Source organism: Coloeus monedula (genome assembly GCF_965178545.1).
Source record: "Coloeus monedula genome assembly, chromosome: 26".
Classification (NCBI taxonomy): domain Eukaryota; kingdom Metazoa; phylum Chordata; class Aves; order Passeriformes; family Corvidae; genus Coloeus; species Coloeus monedula.
In genome coordinates, this window is record NC_138806.1 from 398,561 (window position 1) to 426,037 (window position 27,477).

A 27,477-nucleotide genomic window follows, 5' to 3' on the forward strand; every position below is an offset into this window, starting at 1 on the left:
CTTGGCAACCCCAACCCCAGTGAACCTGGCCTCCAGGAGCTCCTGCCTGCGTGGGTCCAGGCTATGCAATTCTTCCATCATTTCTGCTGCTATGGGAGAACAACACTCAAATTATGCAATGCAAGGAAAGGAGAGAGACATTTAATATTCCGTGCCACTGACAAGACTTAAAAGTGCCTGTTCTGCAGCACAACCGCGTAGAGAGCGTTTTCTTGCAAGAGAAATGCAAGATTACCATGTAGTAACAACATGACTTTGCTACCATATTATAGTATTTAAACCATAACCCTGCTGGAGTTTCCTCTCCTCTCCTCTGTTGTACCAGCCATTTCAAGATCTCTAAATCCAAGAAACCAATTATGTCACATTCTCCCACTGGATGCTTTATTAAAAGGAAAACATGGGACCAGAGTGTTATGACTAAAAGCTTCAGAGCTTTTCATCTGTGCTGCATGACTAGGAGAAAAAAAAGCAACGTTCTTTACCCCATAATTTATTTTTGGCCAATCCTGGAAATACTCGATCTCCACGAACTCCAGATTTCACTGACAACAGCTTTGGTTCTTCCAAGCACAGAGTGGGATTATAAGAAGAAAATAATGCACGATTAAACCTTTTAATTTACAAGCTAAAGCATCAGATACTTCTAAAATAACAGCAGCTTCTATATCCTGGATGTACCTGGGGTACCTCTTGGCAATCCAACACTATGGATGCCTTATTTGAAGGGTTAAAAACCTACCTAGCGTAACTCTGTAAACAGGTTAAAAATCAGGGAATACATAATTCAAAGCCTGAACTGAGAAAAAATGGGACAAAATTCACTGTTCATTATAACTGTGAATCACATCTTTCCAACTGCACCAATCAAGTTCATTTCCAGAAATGTCTGTTCCAGTTTCATTTTCTGGACTAAGGTAGAAAAAAAAAAGGCCAGAAACAGAAGATAAAGATTTGCTGTATAAAGAGTATATGCGATGAGGAAAGTTCTTGAAGGGCAGCAAGTGCCCTCTAGAACAGGCAGTGCACAATTGTTCCTTTTATGAACTGTCCATTTTGTCCCTGCCGCTTCCTCCAAATGCTGCAGCTCCAAGTCACAGGGGCAAAGTGAATCCATCCGGGGGCATTCTCAGCTGCTCTCCTAAATCAGTCCCAAGCCTCAAAAACTAATGGGATCCTAAATGTGGTTATTAAACAACCGTATTTCTGCCACGGGCTCTAAAAGCCCAACAAAGCTCTCAGCCCAGTTTTCAAAACAGGAAATCTGAGCAGCAAGGAAAATGACAGACAAGCCGCAAACGCCAAAATGTTCAAGTGCTCCCAGGGCTCTCGCCCATCATGGGGCGACCATCCACGGGGAATCGCATCCCCACACCGGGATGCTGCTCTGGAGAAGGGGCTGACACAAGTTCCCCCCGCCGGGGGCTGCCCCGGGACCCGCTGCACCCCTCCAGGCAGGGCTGGCATTCCCTCCTGCTCTCCCGGGAAGGGATTTCCAGCACCCCTCTCCTACCCACTCGGGACGCAGAGGCACCGGCCGCCGAGCGAGCAGCCTTGCCCCGCTGCCAGCTGCTGCACCGCCTCGGCCTCTTCCTCCTCTCCTCCAGCACCCCCTCAACCCGAGGCTCCGCAGGCCGTGCCCACCCTCCGTCGCCCCCGCGCTGCCCCCGGCTCTCACCCCCGCCAGGCCGGGCCGGGCCGCGGGGCCTGAGCTGCTCCGTGCCCGGCGAGGGGCCCAGGCCGCGCTGCCGCCGCCCTGGGGCTCAGGCCGCGGCCCTCTCGCCGTGACCCGGCCCGGCCCGCGGTACCAGCCCCCACCACCGCCTCCCCCGTGGCCGCCCCCACCCACTCTCGGGCCGGGCGGGGACGAGGCGAGAGGTGTCCCCGCGCTGCCCCCGCCGCCCCTGGGGGTCTCACCTGGCGCTGCCGCTCCTGCCGCCGCCGCCCGGCCCAGCGCTCCCCGGGCACCGCGCGGATCCCGCCGCCGCCGGGGGCAGGAGCAGCAGCAGCAGCAGGAGGAGGAGGAGGAGGGAGGGAAGGAACCTGCTGCGGCGGCGGCGGCGGCACGGGCGGGAGGAGGAGGCCGGGGGCGGCTCCGCGGCCTCCGCTGCGGGCACCGGGGCTGAGAAGGGCGGAGGGGAAGGGTGGCGGGGGGTAGAAAGGGAGGGCTCCGGGCTGAGGGTAGGCCGTGGATCCCCGGCCTCGCGTGAGGGGCCTGGCCGGGCCGGAGCGCGCGCGGGCCAGCGGCGGCAGGACAAAGGCCTCGCGGGAGGACCCGGCGGCCAGGTGGGGCGGGCGGGGCGGGGGGTGCACGGGGCTGGCGGGCGCAGCGGGGCCGGGGCAGGTGCGGCCCCTCGTCCCTCCCGCCCCGCGGCGCTGGACCCGGCCCGGCCGATGGGGGCACACGCGCTGGGGAAACCGCGCCGCGTCTCGCGAGACTTGCACGGCGGGGAGGGGGGGTCAGAGGGGGCGTGGCTTGGAGAGGGGCGGGGCCGAAGGGGCGGAGGGAGGGGCAGGTGGCGGGGTCAGTGGGGCTCGGGGGTCAGGGCGGGTCGGAGCGAGCGGGAGGAATGGGGGGTCACACAGGGCGGGGGGGGGGGAGCAGGAGGTCAGAGGCCTGTGGGATCGGGGGGGGGGCGGCCTTGGCCGTCATTAGGACCTGGGGGTCAGGGCAAGACTGAGGGGCAGGGGGCATGGCAGATGTCACACAGGTATGGGGGAGCAGCAAAGGCTCAGGATGGACCATGGGGTCATGGCAGTCGGGGGGGCTGAGGGGGCAGCAGGCTTAAGGGCAGGTCAGATCCGGCTCTGGGATGGGGACAGGTCTGAGGGCATTGCAAGGTCACACACGTGTGGGGAAGCAGCAGAGGGGCAGGGTCCTGTGGGGTCAGGGGGGCTGGGGGTGGTAGGCACAAGGCAGGGTCAGAAGGGCCTGCAGGTCAGGGCAGGTCTGGGGGATGCAGGAGGTATAGAGGGTAGTCACACAGGGCTGGGTGGCAACAGAATGTCAAAGTGGACTATGGGGTCATGGAGGGAATGAGGGGGCAAGCACGAGGGGGGGTCAGATCCAGCCTTGGGGTGAGGTCAGGGCTGAAGGTCAGCATAGGGGGGGCAGGGGGCAATCACACAGGTGGAAGGGCAGCAAGGGTCAGGGTCCTAAGGGGGCCAGAGGGTGCTGGGGAGTGACAGGCACAAGGAAGGGGTCAGATCCAGCCAGGGCTGGGGGGGCAGGGCAGGCCTAGGGACATGTCACCCCCAGGGGAGCAGAGGTTGACCTACCCCCTGCCCCAGGATGCCCCAGAGAGATGGGTGCAGCTATGACATCCATGCACCCCCCAGTTCTTCCCCTCCAGTCTCCATCTTGCACACCCATGAGCAATCTCACTCCCCAAACCACCCCCATTCCCCCAAGAGAGGGTGCAAGGGCATCACAGCACCCCCAGCTAATCCCCACTCCATGCCTGCCCCCTGGGAACACCACCCGGAGCGGGCCGGGCCCCTGGTTCGGGGCTGATCCAACAGGGATATTGTGTGTGAGACACAACCCAGGTGCCCCAGCAGCCCCCACGACACACAGTCCACTCTCGCCTTTCCAAGGCCAAGCTGCTGCCACACTCAGGAAAACAGTCCCAAAATTCAAAATAATAAACATAGGGCTTGTCCTGGCTGGAATGGAGCGATTCCATCGCAGTTCATTTGGCTCATTGCAGGCGGCGGGGCAGGACCCAGAGCGCTGCGGGTGTTGCACCCGCTCGCTCCAAGGCTGAATCAGCTTTCCGAAAAGCAAACAAGCAGGAGAGGATTGTTGGGAAAGGAAGTGGCCAGGCCTGTCCAAGGGGAGGCAGGCGCGGATTAGCAATGGGAGCGGAGGTTCCTGGAGCTCGATAAAGGATTCGCCAGGACTGGGAACGCCGAGGGACGCCCGTCACCTCCGCTTCACTGCGTGACATCGATCGATTTATGACCGAACTGGAACTGACTAGTTTGGCAAAAGGGATGTGGAGAGGAGCCGGCAGCGCATCGTTGAAAAACTGCTCCTGCAAGGCGACGGGGGAAGTTGTGTTATTTTAAAATTGCTAATTTATCGTACTTTGTTAACTCGGCGCAGCAAATGGCTCTGGGAGCGCTGCCTGCTTGTACAAGCTGCTTTTCCTGTGCTTTAATCTGTTTTGGTTTTTTTTTTCAGTATGAGAGCCACTCCAGTTTCAGCTCCTGCTCCGTAAGTCACATTTTCAGCACGACCGGTGGCAGGAATTTGTAAAATAAATAATTAAATAAATAGTGTTTTGTGTCTGCATTGTGTTGTGGTTGTGTGTTTTTTTTTTTTTTAAAGAGAAAATCCTGGAGTAAATATTCCATCAGCTGGTAGCTAATCACAGCCACTTAGGGAATGTTAACAGGACCACTTGCAGTGAACATTGTTCAAGGAGGTATAAATTTCATTTGTGCATTTCAGTTTGATTTTGGGTGGAGAGAGGAGAAGTTGTGGGAGCTGTTACACCCAATACAGAGACTGACTTACTGAACCCCCCAGCTCTTCTGGCTTCCCCTTCACCACCCTTAGAAAACCCTCCAACTCCAAAGGGAGCAGTTCACCTCCTCAGAGTGCCAGGCAGGAACTGGACCCAGTCTATGGCACTGTCCCCCACCTTTGTGTTTTAGGGGTGATGGGGGTCACTTTGGTCTAATTTTTCCTGTGCTTTTTGGACAGCACTTGATGGGGCACTTCTTCCTCCTTCTCCATGCAGTGCCAGGGACTGCATTGCCAGGGATCACAACGCCATCAGAATTTCCATGTAGGCCACCAGAAGAACCTTTCGCTGTCACAGAATCACAGAATGGTTTGTGTTGGAAGGGACCCCAAAGCACATCCTGTCCCACCCTCTGCCATGGGCAGGGACATCTTCCACTAGACCAGGTTGCTCTAAGCCCCATCCAACCTGGCCTTGGACACTTCCAGTGATGGGGCAGCCACAACCTCTGTCATTTCCCGAGAGTTGTTTGCTCACTGCCATTTTCACTGAAATCACAGACTGACCAATGCCCCTCTTCTCCCTTCCTCTGGCAGGAGCAAATTCCCAGGGAGAGCCTCCTGGAGAATCCACTGCAGCCAGGAGTATTTTCCAAGACATCCCTTGATGCACTGCTGAGTTCCAGGCCTGACAGAGGACCCATGGCCACAGCCATGGGCTCTGCCGGGTCAGGCTGGAACAGGAGGTGTCGATGTTTGATAAGGAACAGATAAACTGAGGTTGCACCATCCTCCTCCTGTGACTCCCCCTCTCCTGCCCTGCACTCCTCTGAAATGAGTGGGGTTTCTCTTCTCACTTTCAAATTCAGGACTGGGGCACATGCCCTTCAGTACATTCTGGAAAGGCAGCCCTTGTGCTTTGTAGTCCAAGGGCTCTGCTAGCTCAGCTCTGCTCCTGGATGTCCAGCAGCTCATCCTTGGCTGTAGTCACATCCTTCCCTACTCTCCTCTGCTACAGTCAACTATGGTCCTCTCCACCTACATCCTCCAAAGAGCAGCTCAGAGCAACACTTCCAGCTGCAATTTCCTTTCCAAGATGCCAAAATTGCACCTCACACCAGACATGGCAGCTGGTCCCTTTGTGGCACAAAGAGGGAAGGAATCAACAAATTGTAACTGTATTTCTGGCTGTAAGCAAGAATTTCAGAGCAGCCTTTAAGGATTCCGCTTGCTGTCAGGAGGGTACAGGTAGGTACAAGGGATTTTAGACAAGTTTGTCAGGTAACAGTAGGAAGGAAGTTACTGGATAAATTTCCCAGTGATCAGTGATCTCAGAACTTTTTCCTCCCACACTCCATCAGGACACAGCTCTGAACAGGGATGCACCGCACAGCCCAGCCTGGTGCAACGCTTCCAACTGTGCTGCGTCAGCACATTTGAGATTTGGCTCCCTGGAACAGCAAAGGTCTCTCAGGCAAAAATACCATTATCAGTGTTGACACATCACACTTGGACTACTTTGTATGACGTCTTCTCTCCTGGGAGCTGATCCCCCAGGTTTGGACTCAGCAGAGAATTGGTGGACTGTTTTCTTTTTAGTTGTTTGTTTTTGGTTTTTTTTTTTAATAAGAAAAGGCAACTTATCGGAATGTGCTTCTGGTCAGAAAAGGTCAGTTTGTTCCTGTTCTTACAGAGAAAGGTTTGCTGCTTCAAAGTGGCTGGAATACGTAAATAGTTCATCATTTCGTACAGGAAATTTTTTGATTCAATTAGAAATTCTAATTTAAGATACTACTTCTAAAATCTTATAAAGCCTCAAAACTAAACCAATGTAAGGTTAGAAATCAAGATTCTGTTGACCTCAACTTGATTTTCCCCATCGCATTACAGTTTGGGAGCAGTTTCTGTGTGTTTCACGTTCTGGCCCAGCAAGACAAGAGACTATGAGAAGAGACTATTTGGACCTCCAAGAAGTCTCACGCAGGAAAACTCACACCTGAGCGACACATGAAACTCTTCTGTTTTCCCTTTTTTTCATTAACTTTTTAAGAGCCCCTGAGCTCTGGTCCTTTCAGAGGAGCTGGTTATGAGCAACACAGTATGTACATGGCTGACTAAATATTATCTCATCCATAGGGACAAGCCAGCCCTCCTCCACCATCAGCTCTGCCAGATCATTCCTGTGCACATCCCGCTCTCCAGGTCTTGCCATCAACCAGTGTTAATGCCTCTGATTACATTCCTGTGGTAGCTCTCCTCTTCTTGTCTCAGCCTCCTTGGATGTCAGTGATATTCCTAGTACACAGCACTTGTATCATGTTTTGAAGAACGACTCAGCTGCTGCAGCCATTTTCTTTGTCACTGGATTCGACCGGAGCTTGGAGCTCCCCTCCACAGGCACAGGACGCTCAGCAAAACAGCAGCAAGCCCTGCCTTCCCACCACAGCCTCCCTGCTAACCCAGGTTAGATTAGACCAAAATTGGCTAAGATTTTATAAAAATTTTAACAGAGTACATAACAAGTTCCTTCTGCCTTGAATTTTGAAAAGATAAAATGACAGAAGTCAAGATTCTCATCTTTTTAATCATGTTTTTGGTGACTTTTCCTTGCCTCTGCTTTCCAGGCTTGTGGAATATTCTAAATGCATTTTCCTAAGCATTTCGGTACTGCCACAAGGTCTGGAAATCTACTGATATAAGACACACAAAAGAAGAGCTGAGATTCCTCAGTGATACCAGGACATGGGCAGCTGAGGACTAGAAAAAAAAACAACAAACAGCCTGAACCTTTAAAATGTAAAAGCTGGCATCAGTGATCTCAAATCCAAACATTTTATAGTACTGGGGAAAAAAAAACCCCAACCAAAACCCATGAGAGTACAACACTCAACAGGCTTTTAAAGATTTTAGCACCAGGGGATGATGTCACCTCCAGGCATCACATCCTGAAGAGGCCAACCCTTGTCTGCACAGCAGATTCTGTTAGACCTAATGAGGCATGAGCTGCCAGTGAAGATTTTTCTAGGCTTGGGGCATTCAAACCATGTCACCCTTGTGTGGATTCTTGTCTATTAAGGGTAGGGCTTCTGCCACACTAGGAACATTAAAAGTGTCTTTCCTCATTTTCCTTAGGGAGAAAACCGGTATTTGAGCTCCTCAAAGATAACATGCCATTGCCTGACTCCTTCCTGAGGCCATTCTGAGAGCCTCCACCCTCCCACACGATGGAGTTTATCTCTGAAGTTGTTCCTGCCCCTCCCTCTGTCTACACCTTCAGGTATCCCATTAGGGAGGCTTTGATCCCAAACTCAGTAGGAAAGCATCCACACCACTCAGCCTCCACACAAGCAGCCAGCCATGTGCAGCCTCAGAGCCCTGATCCAAGGCAATGCGTGTCCTACTGCTGGAGGAGGAAGGCAGCTGTGTGCAGGCACCTGGAACTGTGCAGCTGCCATGGGCCAGCCGAGGGGAGCCAGACCTCGCAGGTAGGAAAGGAACACTCTGCAATCCCAAAGCAACCTGAAACAATGGGATTCTCCTGAATGCCAGCAAGTCCTTCCCTGTCCTCACTCACTCTCGGCTTCCCAGAATACAAGAGGACTTTATTCTCAACAGGGTTTGCCCCCTGCTTCTCTTTCTCCTGCATAAAATGGGCATAATAACACCCTACTTTACACAGCTTTGGAAAGCCTTAATTAGACAAACTGCTCTGAGATTTGTGTAAGAGGAAAATTAAATCAACCTCCTATTGTAAAGCCGGAGCTACTGCACACACATTTCTCTAAGTATATTCAGCCTCTTTGTGAATGTCTGTAAATACATTTCAACCTTCCTAACGAGGCTCATCTCAGTAGGGAAGAAGTCACTTGAAGTTGTGGAAAAGCCAGAGTCAGTTTTCTGTGCAACCTCTTCACATCCACCAATGACACTGAATGTGGAAAAAGCCATGTGGCTATGTAATTACAGACTGCAGTGAGGTGGCCCTGCCCAGGTACTGCTCCCCAGGTGAGGGGGATATGCAGCATGCCTTGAGCCTGGTCCCAGGGATGAAGAAAGAGTCTGAGGGGAGATCAGGCAATTTAATCTCCAAATGAGGAATTCGGAGCCACATCCAGTGACCCTGGGGAAGTGTGGTACCTCTCTCCTTACACCTGAGCAGATCCCCTCATGTTCCACACACAGCACAGAGGTGTGACCTGGCCCCTGCGACCAGGGACTGCCAACAGTAGCTTCCCACTTCACAGGAGCTGAAAGTAAGTTTCATATTCCAAAGATTTGGCAATCTCCCGGAACTCCCTAACTTCCACATAACATGAAATTGCAAGAGCTACAAGGGTCCTTTGGACAGCAAAGACAACCTCAATACAGTAGTCACACTCCACCCCAAAATCAAGCTGCTGTTCCCATGCTATGCTGGTGCTTGCAGTGAGGGCTCTGGAGTTAACACCAGAGAGCAGAATTTAGAACAGCAGGGTTCAAACCTCACCAGGATTTTCTTCTTTCCTGGAAACCAAGCCATGGACCAACAGGCTGGGAGCTGCTGGCAGGTGCTGACATGTAAGACTTGCCAGTGAGCTCTGCCATCACTGCTTTCCAACTGCTGCCATTTCCTGCTCATCCCACTGTGGGTCAAAAACCAAGAATAAAAACCTTCACTGGCATGACAACTGCCATGCAATACAACCCCCGGGCAGGAGGGAAAAGCAGAGGCACACATGGCTCAGGTTGCCTTGCCTTTCCCTGCCTGTGTCCAGGCCTGGCTTGTGCTCTTCTGGCTCATGCTGTATCCTATTTAGTTCAGATTAGCACTCAGGGCTGCCTACAAAGGTAATTTCCTGCAATGTCCCACTTTTCAATCAACACAAGCTCCCGTTCAGCCGGGCAGTTACACGCAGGAACTTACTGCCTTCAGCGAGACCTAAAAGCACAAACTCCAGAGCTCTGCTGATTAAGCACAGAGCTGACAACTCCTTTTCCTCCAGAGCACCTCACTTTGCAGGAAGGTCCTCCAAAAAATACCTCCTGATACTTGTTTTTCTGGTAATTTCTGTCTTGCCCTGAAACACAAGTTAAAATCAGAGTTTCTGTTGAAGTCAGTGTCTAGGGACACTGTACACGAGGATGTGTGCCAGGCACCCCCGTCAAGGAAGAGGAATAGTTACAATAGCAAAAATTGTCCTGATTGTGGCATTCTCCCTCATGGATTTATTTTCCCCAATATGGCACCAAACCAAAAATGGTGGCACTTCTCTGACTGACAAATCAGATCCTGCTGACTGATCAGAACAAAGACTGCATGACTCAGTTTCACTCCATCTGTGTTTACAGAATGGAAGGATGGTCCCCAAATCCCATAATAATATGATCCCTGCAGCCCCATCCTCACTTCTAGGCAGTAAAACCTGTGCATCTTTCAGTAGTGCTCAGGAAAAACAGTTCAGTTCAGTTTGGGTCTGCAATTCCTGTAAAGAATCCAGTGGGGACAAGCCAGGGCTCATCCCAATGCCAATGACAGCAGCTCTTCCAGCTTTTGTTATAATGCAGTGCCAAAAGCTGCTGGTGTGTGCACAAGGAGGTTCCCTCTGCTCACACCTCTCTTCTATTGAAAATAATCAGGTCTCATTTATCCCAGAGCTTGAGAACTCACTGCAGATTAGAAATGGTGGTGGCATACCCAGAGAAGGCAGAGCTGAATTATTTGGGAGACAAGACAATTGTGTCTGATCTCACATGCCCCTGGTCAGAAGAATTTGATGACCAGTGTTGTAACTATTCAAATCACTATGGATGACTGCTGTCCTCACTTTGCTGTGCTGTCAGGAAGATGCTGTGAAAATTTACTTATTTTTGAAGTGACAGCATCAGAAATATCCCCCCAGCTTCTTGTTCACATCACCTCCCCTGTTCCCTCCTGCCTCCCAATTCACAGCTTGTCTGTGAAACCACGATGCTCCGAGAAGAATGATGTACCTGGGGAGGCAAAAGCTTCTTTGTCCTTCACTGGAGCCCTCAGCACCATGGCTGGATCAAAACCCTTTCTGAAGGGCTAGTTCCAAGTCCAAATCCAAGTCACAGGCTTGCTGGCATTATCCCTACATGAAAGCATTATGTGAGGGGTCACAATAGGTGATGATAAAGTTCCCTTCCAGCCAAAACAATCTATGAATCTCCAAGGAAATCCACCACCTTCTGGCAAGAGCCAGGACCAGATTTTTCAAAGTGTAACAATGCCTGGCTCCAAGATCACTGGGGCAATGCATGTGAAGGGCTATGAAATCATCTCTTCTGCTTGGGAGGTTCATCAGGCCATGCTGGCATTGCCTGTAAGCCACAGACCACAAGACTTGGAATGCTGGGAATAAAATCAGAGCAGACACTCTCAGAAAGGCTTTAAAGGTAACATTACTCTGCTAAGAAGGAAGAGGGGAAAAAAAACCCCCAAAAACACTAATGGCACGTAACCTGGCTTTTCAGCATGGTAAAAGTCAATTTGGAGATTTCCTTTGAACATGCTGGAAAGCTTGAGCAACCCAGCCTCCCAGCAGGCCCAAGGTGGGAATGGCAGGAGCTGCTGCAAGTCAGGACCGAGGTACCTGAGCAGAGCTGTGTGGGAGGCAAGGCCTGGAGTGGCAGGAGAGGAGCAGCTTCTGAGAGAACAGGAGCTGGCAGGGATTAGTGAAGGAAGCTCAAACGGTATCTGTCTGTAGGAGGCCTGGCTCAATTCAAGGCCATTAACTTGTTGCTTTCTGAACACCACCAAGAGAACTGGAAACAAAAGCACGTCTGCCCAGCATGGGCCCTGCTGAGTGACTGCTTAAATACTGCAGCAGAACTAAGAGCATTAAGAAAGGCAAAGAGCTACTTCACTGGCTCCAGGCTCACAGGGCTGCAAGTTTTTGCATGAAGCCCAAGTTAAAACCAGGCAACTGGGATACAACCTTGAAAGCACAAACAAACAAATAAATAGCCTTCATTTTCTCCCGTTCTGGAGTTTGAATTTAAAGGGGAGTCCATCAACTTTACATAAATCATGTTTATAATTAAAACCATATTTTCCTGCACTGCTTTCAAGCCTTTGGATGATTAAGAAGGCATTTTTCAAATTACTTTAATTCACACTAATTATGCTGATTATTTACCCCAGTCAAGAATTTTTCTTGCAGGGAGATAAAGCTATCCCAGGAAGAGGTCTTCCTCCAGGGACCAAGAGGAAAAGGACCCCAAGGAACTGCCTGAGGCCCCAGTAACACACAGGAGGTCTGTCACTGAGGCGGTTACACGAGTCACGTCAGGTCCAACGCTCACAGGGCTCTTGCTAAGCCTGACTTTGTGCCTGGATAAGCTGAGGAGACTTCAGCTTGCTCACCTGCTGCCAGAGGCCTTGAGCTGTGTTTTGCCTAGACCTTGCCTGAGGCCTCAGCCTTGCCAGGGAACCAGACGTTGTAGGTTTAGCATGAAAACACAGCAGCGACTGCAGAGCTTCTGGGGTGCGTCAGGCTTGTGCTCAGCAGAAGCCAAATGTGCTCCAGAAGACAGAAGCTTTACCTCCTCCTGTTTCATCTGCAGATGATGGAAAGGTTCTTGGCCCTTTAGAAAATACACTACAACAAACTGAACAAGAATTCTCTTCCCAGATATTTGACTCCCATTCCCCTCCAAAAAAATAATTTGATTTCATTCAACATTATTTAAAAGAGAGAGATATACAAAAAAGCAATGGTACATTTCCATTGTCCCAGCACTGCAGCCTGTGTGCTGTGAATGGATTCCCTGGGTAACCTTTCCCAGGGAGGGCTGAAATGTCCTGACCCAGAACAGACAAAGCAATACCTGCAGGATGACACAGTGAAGTGGAAGTTAGGAACTCATCATGCTGACACATGCCCAGCAGGAAGTACTGCCCAGTCCCTTCCCGCACTTCCCAAATCAGGGTGCTCCTGGTCCATCTCTCCAGGGCTCCTGCAGGCTCTCCAAAAACAGCAATGACATTTCCTCAGCTTTTTACTCCCTGTCTTGGGTAACAGTGCAGCATGTAACCGGGGGTTATGTACTCTATCACCATCTTCATAAGCTGTTAAAACCAGGTGGGGCAGTGTTCTTTGTCTCTTCCATGACACATCCCTGATAACTCCCTCTGGAGGAATATCTTCCTGTTACTGGGCCATCAAGGCCTCACTGCATGACTCACAAAATTACATCAGCGCATTGTGAGATGCTCCGCCCAGCGGCAGGAACCAAGCATTCCTACCTGGATATAATCTGAGGTTTGGAACACCACAGTCAGCCCTTACCTACTGGATTTCCAGAGGACAAGAGCTACATAACCATCACTGGACATTCAGAGGAAGAGCAGACCCTTCTACAGGATCACTGCTTCAATAGAACTGTATCTATCACTTCAAAGAGGACTGCAGCCACCACTTAATCAGTTTGCTACCACCACCCTGACCAACAGGGTGTCAGGTTGTATTCTTACTCTGTCAGGTTAAGACTGTTTCCTGCCTTTATTTTAATTTTCCTATCAAATTGTAGTTCTGACTTGGGATCTCCCATTGGTTTGTTTTCAAACTAGCACACCCCCTCTCCTCTGGTTCAAGATGGCAGTTATTTCATAACTTGTGTGGCTCTAGAGGTGACACTCTTGGGCAATGTCAAGCTCCAAACATGAGTGTCTGGCTAACAAAATACAGGGGAACTGCTCTTCAGCCAGCAGGACACACACATCTTGATGCTTCATGAACTAAAACAAGGCAAGAGATACCAGCCAAAGCTTTCTCTTCTTCAACTAAAGGGCAGACACTAGCGCAACTTGTAACAGAAGAAAACTGTAGTTCCCTAATGGTGGCCCAGGCTCACACAAGCACATGAGGTTCTTGCAAGCCTAATTTATATGAATCAAACCACCATTGAAAAGCACGAGACTTATTCTAATATCTGTTGTACCACACCCTAAAAATAACAGAAGAAAACAAGCTGAGATAAAAGGTGTCAAAGGTGGGGAAATACCTTCTGAAAGCCACAGTGTTGGCTTCCTCTAAGAAATTAAACAAGAATGCAAAAATTAGACATCCTGCAGATTTCAGATCAAAGAAAGTGTCTCATCTGCTTGGGTTTAGCACATCACCATGACAGGGCAGATTGTGACCTGGGAGCTGCAGCCAGTAGAAAAAGCCGGTAATTATTTATAAACCCCGGTCCTGTTAGCTGCTTCTCATCTGCTGCACTCTGGAGGTGCTGCAAAACTGGCACCAAACATCAGCACCAAACTTGAAACCCGAACCCTGCCTGTGAGGAATTTATAGCACCTGAGCTATTGCGTGCTGGTTCCCTGGGCAGATATCCCTGTGGACAGTGAGGGCAGAGCAACATCATTTGCTTTCTCCACAGGTTATTTCCACACCTTGAGGCATCCAGGGAACGCTGGTACAGAGAGACTCACACGGTCTCAGTTCCTGCCCTCAGATCAACGTATTTTAACTCATGGATTGAGTGACTGAATGACTAGGAAATAGCTGCACGAGCGAAGCTGGCCAAGAGATTCATATCAGTGAGCAGTCGCTGAGAAGAGCGGATTCATCCTTTGTATGTTTGTCCCCAAGACAAGAGTACACAAGACAGAGATACGGTCAGATCTCTCCTGTTTCATGTGGAAATTCTGAGTATGAGCAAGTCGCTACTCAACTTGCTCAGCTGCTGTTAGACACCATGACCATTTCTTAAGTTAAAACCATAAATAATTTTTAAAACTTAGACCAGTAGCATGACATTTACAGGGCTCCCTTCTCAAACCTGTGCTCTTCAACATCCACATTAATGACCTGGATATAGGACTTGAAGGAATACTAAGTAAGTTTGCTGTCTGCACTAAATTGGGAGGAATTATCGAGTCTCTCAGGGGCAGAGAGGGCCTGCAGAGAGACCTTGACAAATCAGAGAAATGGGTAATCACCAATCGTGTGAAGTTCAACAACGGAAAGTGCCGGATTCTGCACTTGGGACGGGGCAACCCTGCATGTGTGGATGGACTGGGTGGTCCATTGCAAGTTGAACATGAGTCAGCAGTGCCCTGGAAGCCTGGAGGGACATCTGTGCTCTGGGAGCATTAGGCAAAGCATCCCTGGTCAGGGAGGGGATTGTCCTGCTCTGCTCTGGGGCAGCCTCACCTCAAGTGCTGGGAGCAGTTTTGGCCACCACAATGTGGATACAAATATTGCTGCTAGCAAGAATTTCTCTTGCTCTTTCCAGTCCCGTGGGATGCTTTTCTCTCTCACGGAAGGTATCAGCAGAGTTCTATAAACCATGAACACCTGCGACCTTGCTGAGCTTTGTTTATGGCACAGTAGGAAAATATTTTGACAATGGATGCTTCAGGATTTTAGCCAATCACCCCAAGGGGGGCTGATCCTTTGTCCAACTAGACTATGAAGAAAAAAGTCTATAAAAGAGTAGTAAAATAATTAAATAAATCAATCTTGCTGCACAATTCCTGCCTGCTGGATCTCTCTTCTCCTCTCTACCACAGCGGGACTCCGTGCTACCACAAGATAAAAAAGACATTAAGCCACTAGAGACCATCCAGAGAAGGGCCATGAGAACGGTGAAGGGCCTCGAGGGGAAGCTGTATGAGGAGTGGCTGAGGGCAAATGGTCTGTTCAGCTGGAGGAGACTGAGGTCAGACCTCACTGGGATCTTCAACATCCTCCTGAGGGACATCAGAGGGGCAGGAACCAATCTCTTCACTCTCCTGAAGGGAGAGGAAATGGCTGGAGCTGTGTCTGGGGAGGGTTAGGCTGGATATCAGGAAAAGGTTCTTCCCACAAAGGATGGCTGGGCACTGAACAGGTTCCTCAGGGAATGGTCATGGCCCCGAGGCTTCCAGAACTCAAGGAGTGTTTGGACAATACTCTCAGGCACGGGGTGGGATTGTTGGGGTGTCCTGTGCAGGGCCAGGAGTTGGACTTGATGATCCTGATGGGTCCTTCCCAACTCGGTATATTCTGTGATTTTATGATATCTGAAATACTGTTTGCTCTACTCTCAGGGCATTTGTCCCTAGCAAAACTCACTTGAAGTGATGCCAGGCATGGTACAAGGCACTGAGGTCCTGGCTGTGCAGAACTCCATCACACACATGGCACCAGGAGGAGATGAAGAGGCTCCAGCCCAAAGCCCACACGGCTCATGGCTGAAGGACGGTGGGTTTGCAGTACTTGCACTGGATCCACACCCGATACATCGTCATCTGTTTCCCACGGTTCACTTGCAATCGCCGATCAACCAGATTCTGGATTTTCTTCAGCCCAGCTGTGGTGAAGAGATGATCTAATTCATCTGGAAGCAGAGAGAAGGAGACTGAGGAGGCCATAGCTCTTCTTTAACTGATACCCTCTCACACTGAGGCTAAGCTAAGCTGAAAGGTGGGCCAGAGGAAACCCATGGCCTCACCCTGGCAGGGAAATAATCAAACACGACTTAATTACTTTACTAGGGGAGTTTAATATCACAGTTTCTCAAGTTTCCCTTCTAGCAAAGGAGGAAAGAATTATTTGGAGTACATCTAGAACTACAGAGACTTGACAAAGAAAACAGCAGCAGTTTCAGATATGGGTACTACCTCTAGTAACCAATTAAGGAGCATCTTCTGGCGAGTTGGGACAGCCATTCCTTCCCCCCTGCCCAGAGGAATTTCAGAGTCCACAAGAGCAAAGAACAGGATTAGACCTACGCTTTGAAATGGTGGCAGTAAGATCTGTGCTGCCTAGGCTGGAGGGGGAATGGGATTCATTAAGGTTAAATTTGGTAAAAAAAAAAAAAAAAAAAAAAATCCTTAAACCCCACACCCTGGTGAGGCCCAATTAATGCACTAAGAGCCCTCAAGGCTTCAACACTTCCATTCGCAGGTATTCCTGACCAAGCAAATAAATCTCACAGTGCCCCAGTCCTGCTGAGCAGCAGAGCTTACTCCCAGAGCACGTGGTTTGTCTGGAGTTTCTGTAGGAAAAGCCTGACAGGTCCCAGCTTGTGCTCTTTTATCAGATGCTTTCCATTGTGAGGTGTTTGCCAAACATGCATTAAACATTAGTTTTGCTGTGCCAAACAAGACTCGTGCAGTGGGGAACAGTTCAGTTGTGCCACTGCTCTACAACTGGCTGTGCACAGGGGCCTGCAGTGGAGGGACTGGAGGTGCAACTGGTGATAAACTGGGAGAATAACAATTGCTGCTAACACCAAGCAGCAGCAGAACTGGGGGGGGGGCTGCCTAAGCTCCACGAAGAACCACACCCTTCCGCTGAGTGGTGTCCATCTCCCTCCATCATCTGCAGGCAAGATACAAGGAGAGCTCCTCCAATCCCACTCCTCCCAGGGTAGCAAACACATCAGTCTTCCTCTTAAAGGATTTTCCACTAAGGAATTCACCATGCCATGCTTGCACAAGAAGCTGACAAGCCTGGGTCACTGTTTAATCAGGAGCCACTTAACATTTCGCAGTGCTCCAAGAAAGAGGCTGGAAAGATCTTAGCGGCCAAACTGGAGGGCACAGGGACAAGAAGCGGTGAGGAGAGTCAGAGGCATGTTTTTGGATGGTCAGAGACATGTATCTGGCCTCCTACCTTGTGTGAAGAAGTAGACTCTGGTGCCATCACCTCTCACATAGAAGTTATCAGACAGACATTGACCTAAAGGCAAGACAGATATAAACAGTTACCAGTGATCATTTAAAAAAATCAACAACAGACCCTTCTCCAGCACACACTGTGCTTTGGGGAATTAATGAGCTGCCTCTAAACAGGGCAGACACAGCTCCAGAGAAGCAGAATCCACTAGTGATGGGGCAAGAGCTCCCAGGGGAAAGGAAATACCTTTCTTAAACCGAAGCTGGGCAAGATCATAGCGGCCGTAATCTCGTAACAAGATCATTCCCCCCGGTTTCAGAAGGCGACTCAGTCTGGTCACGATGCACTGCATCCTGAGAGAAGAACAAACCAGGAGTGCTCAACATGCTGCAAAATCATGCTTGTTTCCTTCCAAAAAGATGGAATAAAGTTCTACATGTTTCAACTTCATATAAAGAGCTACCCAAAGTCAGCAGCATTCTGAGCTCTCCCAGAGTCAGGTGGGTTGATTTTATTTGGCCTCTATTTTTTGACATCCCTGATTTTGCTTTTTTTTCCTACGAGGATAACATCCTGCCACAGCAGGGATTAACTGCTCTCTCTTACTGATTACAAAAGGATTTCCACTGGTTTCTGTAAAAAAGTAGTAAGTGAACTTGAAGAGAAGTGTTGTGAAGTAAAACTAAAGGATACAAAAAAAAAAAAAAAAAAGAGACTAGTGTAGGTTGTAACAACTATCACACTAAGACCACAGCACTTTCCCTACCTGTTTTCTGAACCTGAACCCTCCCTTCTTCCCACCTCCCATGTGAGAAATTCATCTACCCTCTGAGCCTGAAAATCCAGCAGAATACTTTCCAAAGCGAATGCTCACTGTGGCTGGGGCTCAAAACAGTGACCCCAGCAATGATCACCTGCAGCCACTTAGCTCTCCAAAATCATCCTGTTCTCTGCAAGAATTGGTTGCAACAGCAAAAACCTGCAAATTTCATTTTTGGAGCCTTCATGAAAAACTGGACCACAAACAGAACAAACTTTAATTTTCCTTGATAGGAGATTATTAAAGAACTCTGATTGTAAAAGAACTATCTTCTGCAATCAGAAGGAATTATTAAAACTTACTTCTCCGGGAGAATTGCTGAGAGGACAAAGATAAGAATAACAATGTCAAGACTCTCTTCTGGCATTGGGAAGGGACTTTGGTCATTGCACAGGTCATGGACAAATGCAAAGCAGCGAGAAGTATCAAATTCTGCATTGTTCTGTGTTTGAGGGAGAGAAATTAAGAACATTAGTAGCAGATCCTAATCTCAGTATTAGCTGGACTATATGGATTATTAGTATTATATGGAGTACTTTAACTTCCACATAATCAAGTGGTGTGTCCAGAGATCTGTTTCAGCCTCATTGGACTTCTGTGTCAGGTATGTTCCTTGGTCAGGCAAGGAACTGGTGTGAAATGTGAAAAAAGATTTACACACAGGAGATGTACACATCTCGCTTTGGTCTTGTTACAATCAGACAATCAGCACTGAAAAAACCCCTCAAACTGGATTCAGGGTTTATCCCAATTTTAAGGTCAGAGATTCCACTAACAGCAGTAAGAAGTGAGAGATTTATACTGATAAATTGGAAACCTTTACATAAATGAGAGTGTCAGGGCACCTCTCTGCATCACTGAAATCAGCATTCATTTCATCTACAAGCAGATATTCCCTATACCCCAAAAATCAAACTTGGTTGCCTAAAGCTACACTCTTAAAAATCAGATTTAGACTTCTTTTAGAAGTTGTGTATTTTTCTAAAGCTGCTGCTACAGATTGCAGAAGCCTCTACAAACAGTGCTTGTGTCATATCCAGAGGAGGAAATGGATGCTGACTCCGGTGCTGTGCTCCCCTCTCATACCAGGAAGTGACTGATTGCATTTGATACTTCATATATTCTCAGTTCTGCCTTGACCTGAAATTTATTAGTGGAATTTGTCTTTTGACTAAATCCCAGCCTCCTGCTCCACAGCATGATCCCTCCTCAGCTGCCTGTGCAGAAGTAATCAGACCATGTTCCCAGAACTGTGGTGACAGCAACACACACACAAGCCAAAGCCAGGTTCAGTTCCTGTTAAAAAATAGCCTGAATGTTTGCAAGGCTCAAGTTTGTTTTCAAGTCACTCAGCTAAAAGAACACTGTATTGAGAAAAGTACTGACAACCACAGGGGAAGAAAACCCGGCTGACTTGTTTGCTGCCCATGTGACATTTTGAGAACTTTTACTTCTCTCATTTCTACAATCTTTGATGGCTCATTTTCCACAATTCCCAGTGTAAGGGTCAGCACCAGGGCTGGCTAAAACCAGAAAGCTGCCAGCACAGCCAGAGAGTCACTGGCAGCTGGGATAGATTTGTGTTAATAGGCAACTGGCCCCAGATACTTCGCACATTTTCATAAGTCACCATTGAGATTACCTGGACAAGATCCACAGCTGTTGCAGAAAAGTCACAGCAATAAACAAACAGGCCTGGGTCACTGCAATAAATCAAAGAAACTCATCATTTATATCAAGGAATTAAGGAGTGTTTCAAGTGCACAAAGCCCAGAAATCCTGGGCTTTAGTTTCTGGGCAAAATCTGGTGGATTCCATTGCTCCTCCTTTATGCCCATTATTCTCATATGGAACTGACTGCTTCCTTTTGCTTCTGGATCTAAAACCAAGGGCTTCCAAGCTCAAAACACAGTAACCTGAAGCTGCAGATGGCAAAGATACCATCTGCATTTGGTCTTTCTCTGAGATTGTCTAAACTAGGAACACATGGAACATTCTTCCAATTGTTTTACAGAGGCTGGTATCTCATGCAGGTAAAAACCTACTGAGAATTACTTCACAGAACCCCAGGATGGTTTGGGTTGGGAGGAACATTAAACATCATCCAGTCACACCCCTGCCATGGGCAGGGACACCGTCCACTGTCCCAGGCTGCTCCAAGCCCTGTCTAACCCGGCCTTGGACACTTCCAGGGATGGGGCAGCCACAGGTTCTCTGGGCACCCTGTGCCAGGGCCTGCCCACCCTCCCAGGGAACAATTCCTTCCCAACATCCCATTTATCCCTGCCCTCTGGCAGTGGGAAGCCATTTCCTCTTGTCTTGTCACTACTTACTTGTTGGTTTGTAAAATTGGGAAAACTGTATTCCCAGCCCCACAGCCAACCTGTATGAACAGAGTAGATGTACATAGTGAAAATAATTCCTTCAGCACGTCCATGCAGATAATTTCCAATCATTTCTCTACAGCCATGGAACAAAGAGCAACTCACGAGTAAAGCTGAGCATGGCAGTGACCATTCTAAAGTGTCCCTGTGAGATCTGAGCGTGTTAAGGTCTGAGGAACAGGATTACATGTGTGGGAAACCACCAAGCAAGTTCTTATGGAAATCTTAATAACGAGCTATACATTGTTACTCTTTTGAAAGCTGTTTTTTCTGGAATCCCAAGCATAACAACCAGTATGAGTCACTGAAGCACTGGTAAAGGCCATGGATGAGTTACGTTCACTTCCATAGAAGATCAGAGCAACAGAGAAGTTAAGTTTGCTTTACTCTAATTGCCCCTTCTGCTTGTTCCCATGTGAAGAGATCATGGCTCACACAACTGGGTTTGGGGAATTTGCCTCTGAATGTTTAAGGAATCAGTAAAACTGGAACAGACTGAGCAGAAAACACCACAGAGGGTTTGCAGTGACAGATGCTACTGAAAGTGCTCAGGTGAGACAGGAAAGGCACATTGAGAACACCCAAGTCTGAGGAAATCTTAAAAGTGATTAAAGATTAAATTAAAAAATCAGGACAGTTCATACTAACTCTCCCTGGAAGGGCAGGACCTTCATAAAATACTAAGTATTTAAAAAATCCAGTAATTCTACAGTGAACAACTAGAGGTGGCAGAGCAAAAGGTCACAACCAGCTGTCAGGAGTCCAATATTTATAATTGCCACAGACTTCTCTGAGACAAAGCCTGTACCAGTCTGGGATTCCCTGTTATCACAAGGGCCCTAAGGAACAAACCCAAGAGCATCTTTACATTCTTGGCTTCATTACTTTGTTTCGCACCTCTCAAGGCAAACAGGAGTCAGCACAAACATGCAAAAGATAAATGACAAGGGAAAGCTTTATACAGAATAGAAGAATCAGCTTCTTCAAAAGATGATGTTTAAATGCTTGTTTGAACATCTGATAGCAATAGTTTAGCTTTTAAACTTGTAAACTTCTTATGGTCCATGTGCTCTGCCAATTCAGAGTCTGAACCAAAAGAATCCCAACAGATTTAGTTCAGTTCTAAACTGCCCTCTTATTTTTGCATTTTACTGACTGAAGGCAATTGTCTGGTCCCTTGCTGTTTGGCAGTGATACATACTTTTATGTCCCAGTCACACTGACACAAGGGAGGCTTTGATGTGTGACTTTGATGTCCAGCTCTTACCTCTAGTATACGGTAAGATGCAGCTGATCCAGGGTAATCCCCATCACTCTGACTCAGCTCACTGTCCTTCTGTGCAGCCAACTCCTCTGTGCAGCCCCCAGCTGGGCTTTTTATCAGGTTTAACTGACTCTTTGTCCTGGTTTCCAACGAGCAATGGCCATTTTCACAGCTTCCCAGCCCTTCATTGTTGGATTCTTCTGTGTTACTAAATTCATGCACAGAATCTCCATTTTGGCTTGAGTTCCTGTTAGGTGCCAGCTCAGGAAATTCAGTGAACAGCCAGTGCCTGTCCTTGAAGAAGCCATTTTCGTGGATTTTATAGAAGTCATCCCAGTATTTCTTAGCGTTCACCTCATATTCCTCTGTGAACACAAACAAAAACATCACCAGACACAAACCAGAAGGTCTCAGGGTTTAATCAGTTCAGAGAGTGAGGGATCACTGCAGATATCTACGCACCAACCTGCTTTACTAAGAGAGGTTACAACTTAAAAAGGGAAAAGAGAGAGAAGAGGAAACTCTGTCTCCTGGTAGGATTTAAAGGAAGCTGGCAACAGAAAAAGTCTTTTTGAAGGAGACTGGAATGAAGAAATCCAGGTTTTACTTCCATCTCTAACTTGTTCAGTTCGCTGAACAATTAATTTGGAGCCTGGTGACAATAAGTGTCAAGCACAACTCCAAAGGAATTTTGTGAGAGCTGCCTGGAGCTGAAAGCTCCTGTCCAACACACTGCTCCTATTTTCAGGTGGAGAAACAGAAAAATTAGTCAACTCTCCAGGCCTGGCAGGAAGCTCAGTTGGAATTTATGCAATCCTCCAGATTACAGGACAGCATGTTTTCCACGTTTTGCTGCAGTCCAGTCAACTTTGCTTTCCGTAGTTCTATGTGTGTCAGAGCATTTATGAACTAAAACAAAAGAGGGGAGTCAACAGTGACCACTGCATTAAAGTACCAGCGGAGAGCTACGGTGGAGAGGCTAAAGATGAACAGAATTAATATGAGCAGCAGCACTTTCACAAACGGCTCATTCCAGGAGCAAGGTGAGTATTACAGGGAGCTGGAATAGCTCTTACAAAGCCATGACCAAGTGAAATTTGAGTCATCTGCAAACTTATTTCCACACACTTTCACAAATTTCAGATCAAGTACAGTCTAGGGGAACTATTTCTTCCATGTGAAGCTACAAATCCAAGCGACTTTCTGTGACTTCATCAATGTGATGAGCTCTCTGTCCTGGGAATTCACACCTAATTATAGCATCCCATGCTTGGAATCACCTAGAGACATTAACAACCATGACCAGAAATCCCAACTGCATTCCAATAACAAGTAATTCCTCAACCATCTTTGCACGGCAACAAGTCCATTACTGAATAAAAATGATTGGAGGCCATTATTAGCTGAACTGTTTATTTATTATGTTTTTATATATATATATATATAAATAATATATATATATAATATATATTTATATATTATATATACATACATATAATATAAAAATATATATTATTTATATATAACTGTTTATTTATTAGTCTTCCTGAAGAACATAAAACTGTTTCAAAGTGAGACAGTAAAGTGAACCCAGAACACCTGGAAAAATATGTAGCCTCAGCCAAATATAGACAAAAATGGCTTTAACAAAGAACCACTAATCAGTCATATGTCTATTTTTAGTAGGACCTGCAGCACAAGGAGCTATATATAAAAATAATCTCTTTACTTCAACTACAAGGATTTTCTCCTTTTAAGAAGCCTTGTCCTTAAACCCCAAGCTGAAGGAAACTTTAATGTCTGATATTAGACACGAGCAGTAACTTTGTACCATGACCTCACTGTAGGTCACAGTGACCATGGCCAGGTCAACTCACTGTTTGCATGGAAGAATTCAATGACTGCTGATGCTGGAAGAAGTGCTATTGATCCAAACCCTGGCATGCTCTGTTCTGAACTGTCATTCTCCCATGTACTAGCAGGAATATGCAAGGCTTCTGAGGCTGAAACGCCCTCATCCAACAAAAATACCAAATCCTGATTCCCCCTCATCTCCAACAATCCCATGGCAGCCTGACTGCAGTGGAATGCTTACCTGAGATGCTGGGACAAAATTCCAGCCCAGCCATTTCAGATCACCCACATTTTTGCCACATTACACTGGTGAACAAGACATTGTGCTCTTCCTTTGTTAAATTAGTGTGAAATTCTGTTGGATGCTATTGAAGAGCTGTTATACTCCAAACCACATGCAGGGAAGCTTTATTCAAAGCTAATTTACCTCGGAGCCTGGTGTTTTCAAAGCCCTGAATAAAGGATCAGTAACAATACAGATGCAAAAAATCAAGGACCAGCTGACAGAGATTATACAAGAAACACATTTAAAGTGAAAATATGACCATGTTGATTTTTCAGTAAGACTTCCAGCCAGAAAAGTTCACATCATACTTGTTCCAGTCCCTTCTTGGGGTATTAGCTCACAGTGCCATCGGTGCGCAAGCCAGATTCCTCCAGAGACTTTCCTGATAAGGACACCTGACTTTCTGCTCGCCTTTGTAAGCACACCCCCAAAGCCAAGCCCATACTCACCCCTTCACTCTGCAAAAGATGAGCAAACAAAAGGAACTGTTCACAAAGACCGGAAGAGAAGCAGGGAAGACCTCCCGAATTGCAAGGAGGCTAATTATGGAGCCTCAAAAGGAAACCAAGAAACTTGGACTTCTTTCTCTTTCTTTTCCCAGCCATGAGACACATCTTCCACATACCCAGAGAGCTTCCCTCCTTCTCCAGAACAAATCCTGACATCCCCAAGAAGTCCACAAAATAATACAGCTATAATGACCAATACTCTGCCTTTGTTCTCCTCCTTGGACATTCTGATTCTCAAACTACCAGACCCTTCAGGCACATTTGCCTGGGCTGCCTTCCCTACTTTTCAGCCACCCCATTGTCTCCACACGATTTCCAGTGAATAGCAACCATCAACATTTGACTGGCCTCCATTGTTCAGTCTGGGAAATACATCACGAAGCCCTGACAAACTGCTCCAACAGCAAATTGCTCCACAATTTCCTAGTTGTATATAGGTTCTCAAAGCATGACAGACAGCACCCTTTAATGCTAACCAGATTTTAAAATGAACTCAACACAATGGGCATCACAATGGAAAACTGCTGGATACTGCTAGGATTCCAAGAAATTAGGAGGGTTACTCTTTGGTGTAATTAATTTGCTATTGTGAACACAACTGGGAGCTATATGGAAGTGTCTCAATAGTTCCAGTAGTACTCAGCATCATCTTACGGGTGACACACTCAATTTAATTTGAACCAAAGAAGCAGATCCACCCTTGAGCTCGGCAGGGTATCAAGATATCATCATCAAACAAGTTTCTTATCACACCAAAGAAGCATTCCACCACCATTTGAGGGACTGGATGATCTTTACCAGGTGCGGAGGAAATGCATTATTGACCATTCAGAATGGCTTCAACCATGACTTAACCACAGAATTGAGCACCTTGAGCTTGATTCAGAGACAGCTAAGCTCTGCATTTTGGATGGATAAATATCCTTTAAGCCAAATAAAATAAAAGCTTTGGAATCCCTTTGCTGTCTATCTGAGGACAAACAATCAAGATGAAATAATTTTTCTTTCTCTGATGAAATTCTTCTCATGAAATTTGTTCACTCTGTAGAGACAGATATGGACACCACTTTATCAGACTCTTCAAAGAGAAGATCAGCTTGGATCATGGCTCACTTCACAGCAAGCCAGCAAAAAGAGACTGGCTACTAGCAGTTAAGCTTTAAAGAGCAAAAATAAGCAGGGGCAACAACTCTACACTCAAAGAGGTTTGTTGACAACGAACACTAACAAGTACTTAAACATACACAACATGACAAAGCTCAACCTGATCTGACTCCACCCAACCAGGAGTCGTCTCTGGAGAAGATGGAAGCGTCACAGAGAGGTAAATTAAGAACAGAAAGTTCCTCCTCCTCCATTTCCCGTTATCAAACACGTGTTAAAGCCTTCTGAGTGACTGGGAGAGGGGAGGAATTCATGATGTTCTGATGTGGCTCTGGCCATACTGTTCCACTCCTGGCACAAGCCAAGACTCGCATAAGGACACTCTCCAAAAGTACCTTGTTTATCTTGTGGCAATAGTTGTGAGCTGTTCTCTTGAACTTTACTCCTGGCACTGGCTTCCTGCTCTTCTGACCATTCCACATTGTCCCTGTTGTGAAAAATAAGATGAACTGGAGCTAAGCATGGTATAAGGAGAGAGGGAAAGAGAAATGTCTGGAGAGCCCTCCAAATGGACAGGGGTGCAGGTGTGATCCCCAATTCCAGCCCAGCACCACCACAACAGCCCACACTCAGCACATGCAGGTCCTAGTCCTGAAGGAACTCATGGAATTGCAAACAGAAAGGATCCTAAATCTGTTCTATTTTGGATACTCAGTCAAATTTAGAGGGAATAGATGCTTGCTAAAACCATGAGGGCACTCAGGACAAAACTACATTGTCTTTCTCAAATTAAAACAAAAAAGGCAGTTGGGTTATTTGGAAGGTAAGTGTTAAATCAAATTATGAGAAAAATATGCAGGAAGCTTTAAAGCAATAAGAATTATTAATAACTTCAATGCACATACACAGCTATTCAGTCATTAAAGTGATTCACTTGGCCTTTTTTCATTAAAAAAAAGTGAATGAAAAGCAGAATACAAGGCCCAAGAAGCAGTTCTTGTCCCAGAAGGAATTAGTGGTTTGATTTCAACTCACAAAGGCTTAAATGTTAAGTCTGTGAAGAAACAGATTACTAAGACTTTCCACAGGAAAACTGGGGATATGCTTTTGTTACATACCTTTAATATAGAATAGTCCCAGAAGGAATGACAGGCTGACACATATAAATATCCCTTAATTACAAGTTAAACACACCCAATTCTTAACAAGGTATAGCAGCCAGAGACCAAAAGTGGATCTATTTACCTCAAAAATGCAAAATACCTTCAGTTCCCAGCAAATTAGAAAATTTGGACGTTTAACTGACTGAAAACAACTTCTGTATCCCAATAAAGAGCTCCTGTTCCAAGCACACACCCTGGCACAACCTCATGGAAGGAATGATAGGTTGTGGATTTCTGACAGCAGGTAATTTACCTTTATTAACCACAGTAATAAAACAATTGCTACAACCAGAGGAGCCTGAGGAGTACTACTGCTTCGGGAGGGGATGAGAATGGCTCAGAATCCCCTGTCGATCGGTCCGGAAGGCTCAGGACACCGTGGGGATCAGCCCCCAAGGCTCAGAACCCTACAGGGATCAGACCCAAGTGCTTAGGACCCCCGCGGATCAGTCCCGAGCGCTCAGGACCCCCGGGACCAGCACTCCCGAGCCGCGGCCGCACAGGGCAGTGCCCTGCCCGGGGATGCCGGTCCCCGCCCTGCCTCCAGCCGCTGTCCGGCCGCCGGCCCTGCGCCCGCCGCTCCCTCAGCCCGCTCCGCGCCTGGGAGGGGTCTCTCCAGGCGAGCCCGGAGTGGAGGGGGGCCACCGCGGTCAGGGCCCCGTGAGGCGGAGCGGGCAGGTTGGGGCTGGCTCATTACGCAGCGCTTGGCCACAGGCACCGCAAATCGGAGCGGCGACGGCGAGCCCACCCCGGCCACCCCCACCCCACCGCCGGGCGCGGGGGGGCACCGCAGGGCAGCAGCTCCCCGGGAGGCTGCCGGGGGTCTGGAGCGGGCAGCGGCGGCAGCCCTCACGCACCAGGCATTGTGCTGGAAGAGCCGGGCGGGGTCGGTGAGGAAGCGCCTCCCGAAAGGCCGCCGCTCCCGCGCCTCGCTGGGCGCCGCCATGACGGGCCGGCCGGCACCGGAAGCGGAAGCGGCGCCGCGCGGTCCGACCAGAAGGAGGACTG

At 47.9% G+C, this 27,477-nt stretch overlaps 2 protein-coding genes across 13 annotated transcripts in view; both read right to left on the reverse strand.

The window, feature by feature from the left end:
- TLK2 (tousled like kinase 2) overlaps positions 1 to 15,552 on the reverse strand; it is a 56,521-nt gene extending 40,969 nt beyond the window's left edge. For 4 of the 11 annotated variants that reach the window (XM_082297495.1, XM_082297490.1, XM_082297489.1 and 1 more), the window contains exons 1-3: positions 1,918 to 2,391; positions 486 to 563; positions 1 to 89 (exon numbers count right to left, since the gene is read on the reverse strand). In XM_082297495.1, the coding sequence (XP_082153621.1) occupies positions 1 to 81 (81 nt within the window). In that variant the 5' untranslated portion in view covers positions 82 to 89; positions 486 to 563; positions 1,918 to 2,391. Of the gene's footprint in view, positions 90 to 485; positions 564 to 1,678; positions 1,691 to 1,917; positions 2,392 to 15,537 lie in introns of those variants that run through there. The other 7 variants (XM_082297496.1, XM_082297492.1, XM_082297494.1 and 4 more) reach the window with 5 other exon arrangements.
- Positions 15 to 27,422, reverse strand: LOC309582377 (tRNA N(3)-cytidine methyltransferase METTL2-like). 2 transcript variants are annotated; one of them, XR_014227101.1, is made up of 10 exons: positions 27,327 to 27,422; positions 25,702 to 25,793; positions 21,557 to 21,918; positions 20,239 to 20,288; positions 19,548 to 19,608; positions 18,208 to 18,347; positions 17,332 to 17,438; positions 17,083 to 17,148; positions 15,538 to 15,802; positions 15 to 89 (listed from the first exon to the last, which is right to left on the reverse strand). XR_014227101.1 is itself a non-coding variant. In XM_082297503.1 (9 exons), exons 1-9 carry the CDS (start codon positions 27,413 to 27,415, stop codon positions 15,651 to 15,653), a joined length of 1,119 nt encoding a protein of 372 aa, XP_082153629.1. In that variant the 5' UTR covers positions 27,416 to 27,422; the 3' UTR covers positions 14,004 to 15,650. The 2 variants fall into 2 exon arrangements, 1 of the variants encoding a protein (XP_082153629.1); XM_082297503.1 differs by lacking the exon at positions 15 to 89 and having other exon boundaries at positions 14,004 to 15,802.
- Between the last annotated feature and the right edge of the window lie 55 nt (positions 27,423 to 27,477).

What these genes read in the sequence shown, in the direction of transcription:
- LOC309582377 (XM_082297503.1), bottom strand. Translation starts at nt 27,415, where the DNA reads ATGGCGGCGCCCAGCGAGGCGCGGGAGCGGCGGCCTTTCGGGAGGCGC. An exon ending in ATTGCCACAAGATAAACAAG is followed by an intron (nt 21,919 to 25,701) that starts GTACTTTTGGAG and finishes TTGTGTTCACAG; the next exon opens with AGGAATATGAGGTGAACGCT. An exon ending in AGTCTACTTCTTCACACAAG is followed by an intron (nt 15,803 to 17,082) that starts GTAGGAGGCCAG and finishes CTCTGCTTCCAG; the next exon opens with ATGAATTAGATCATCTCTTC.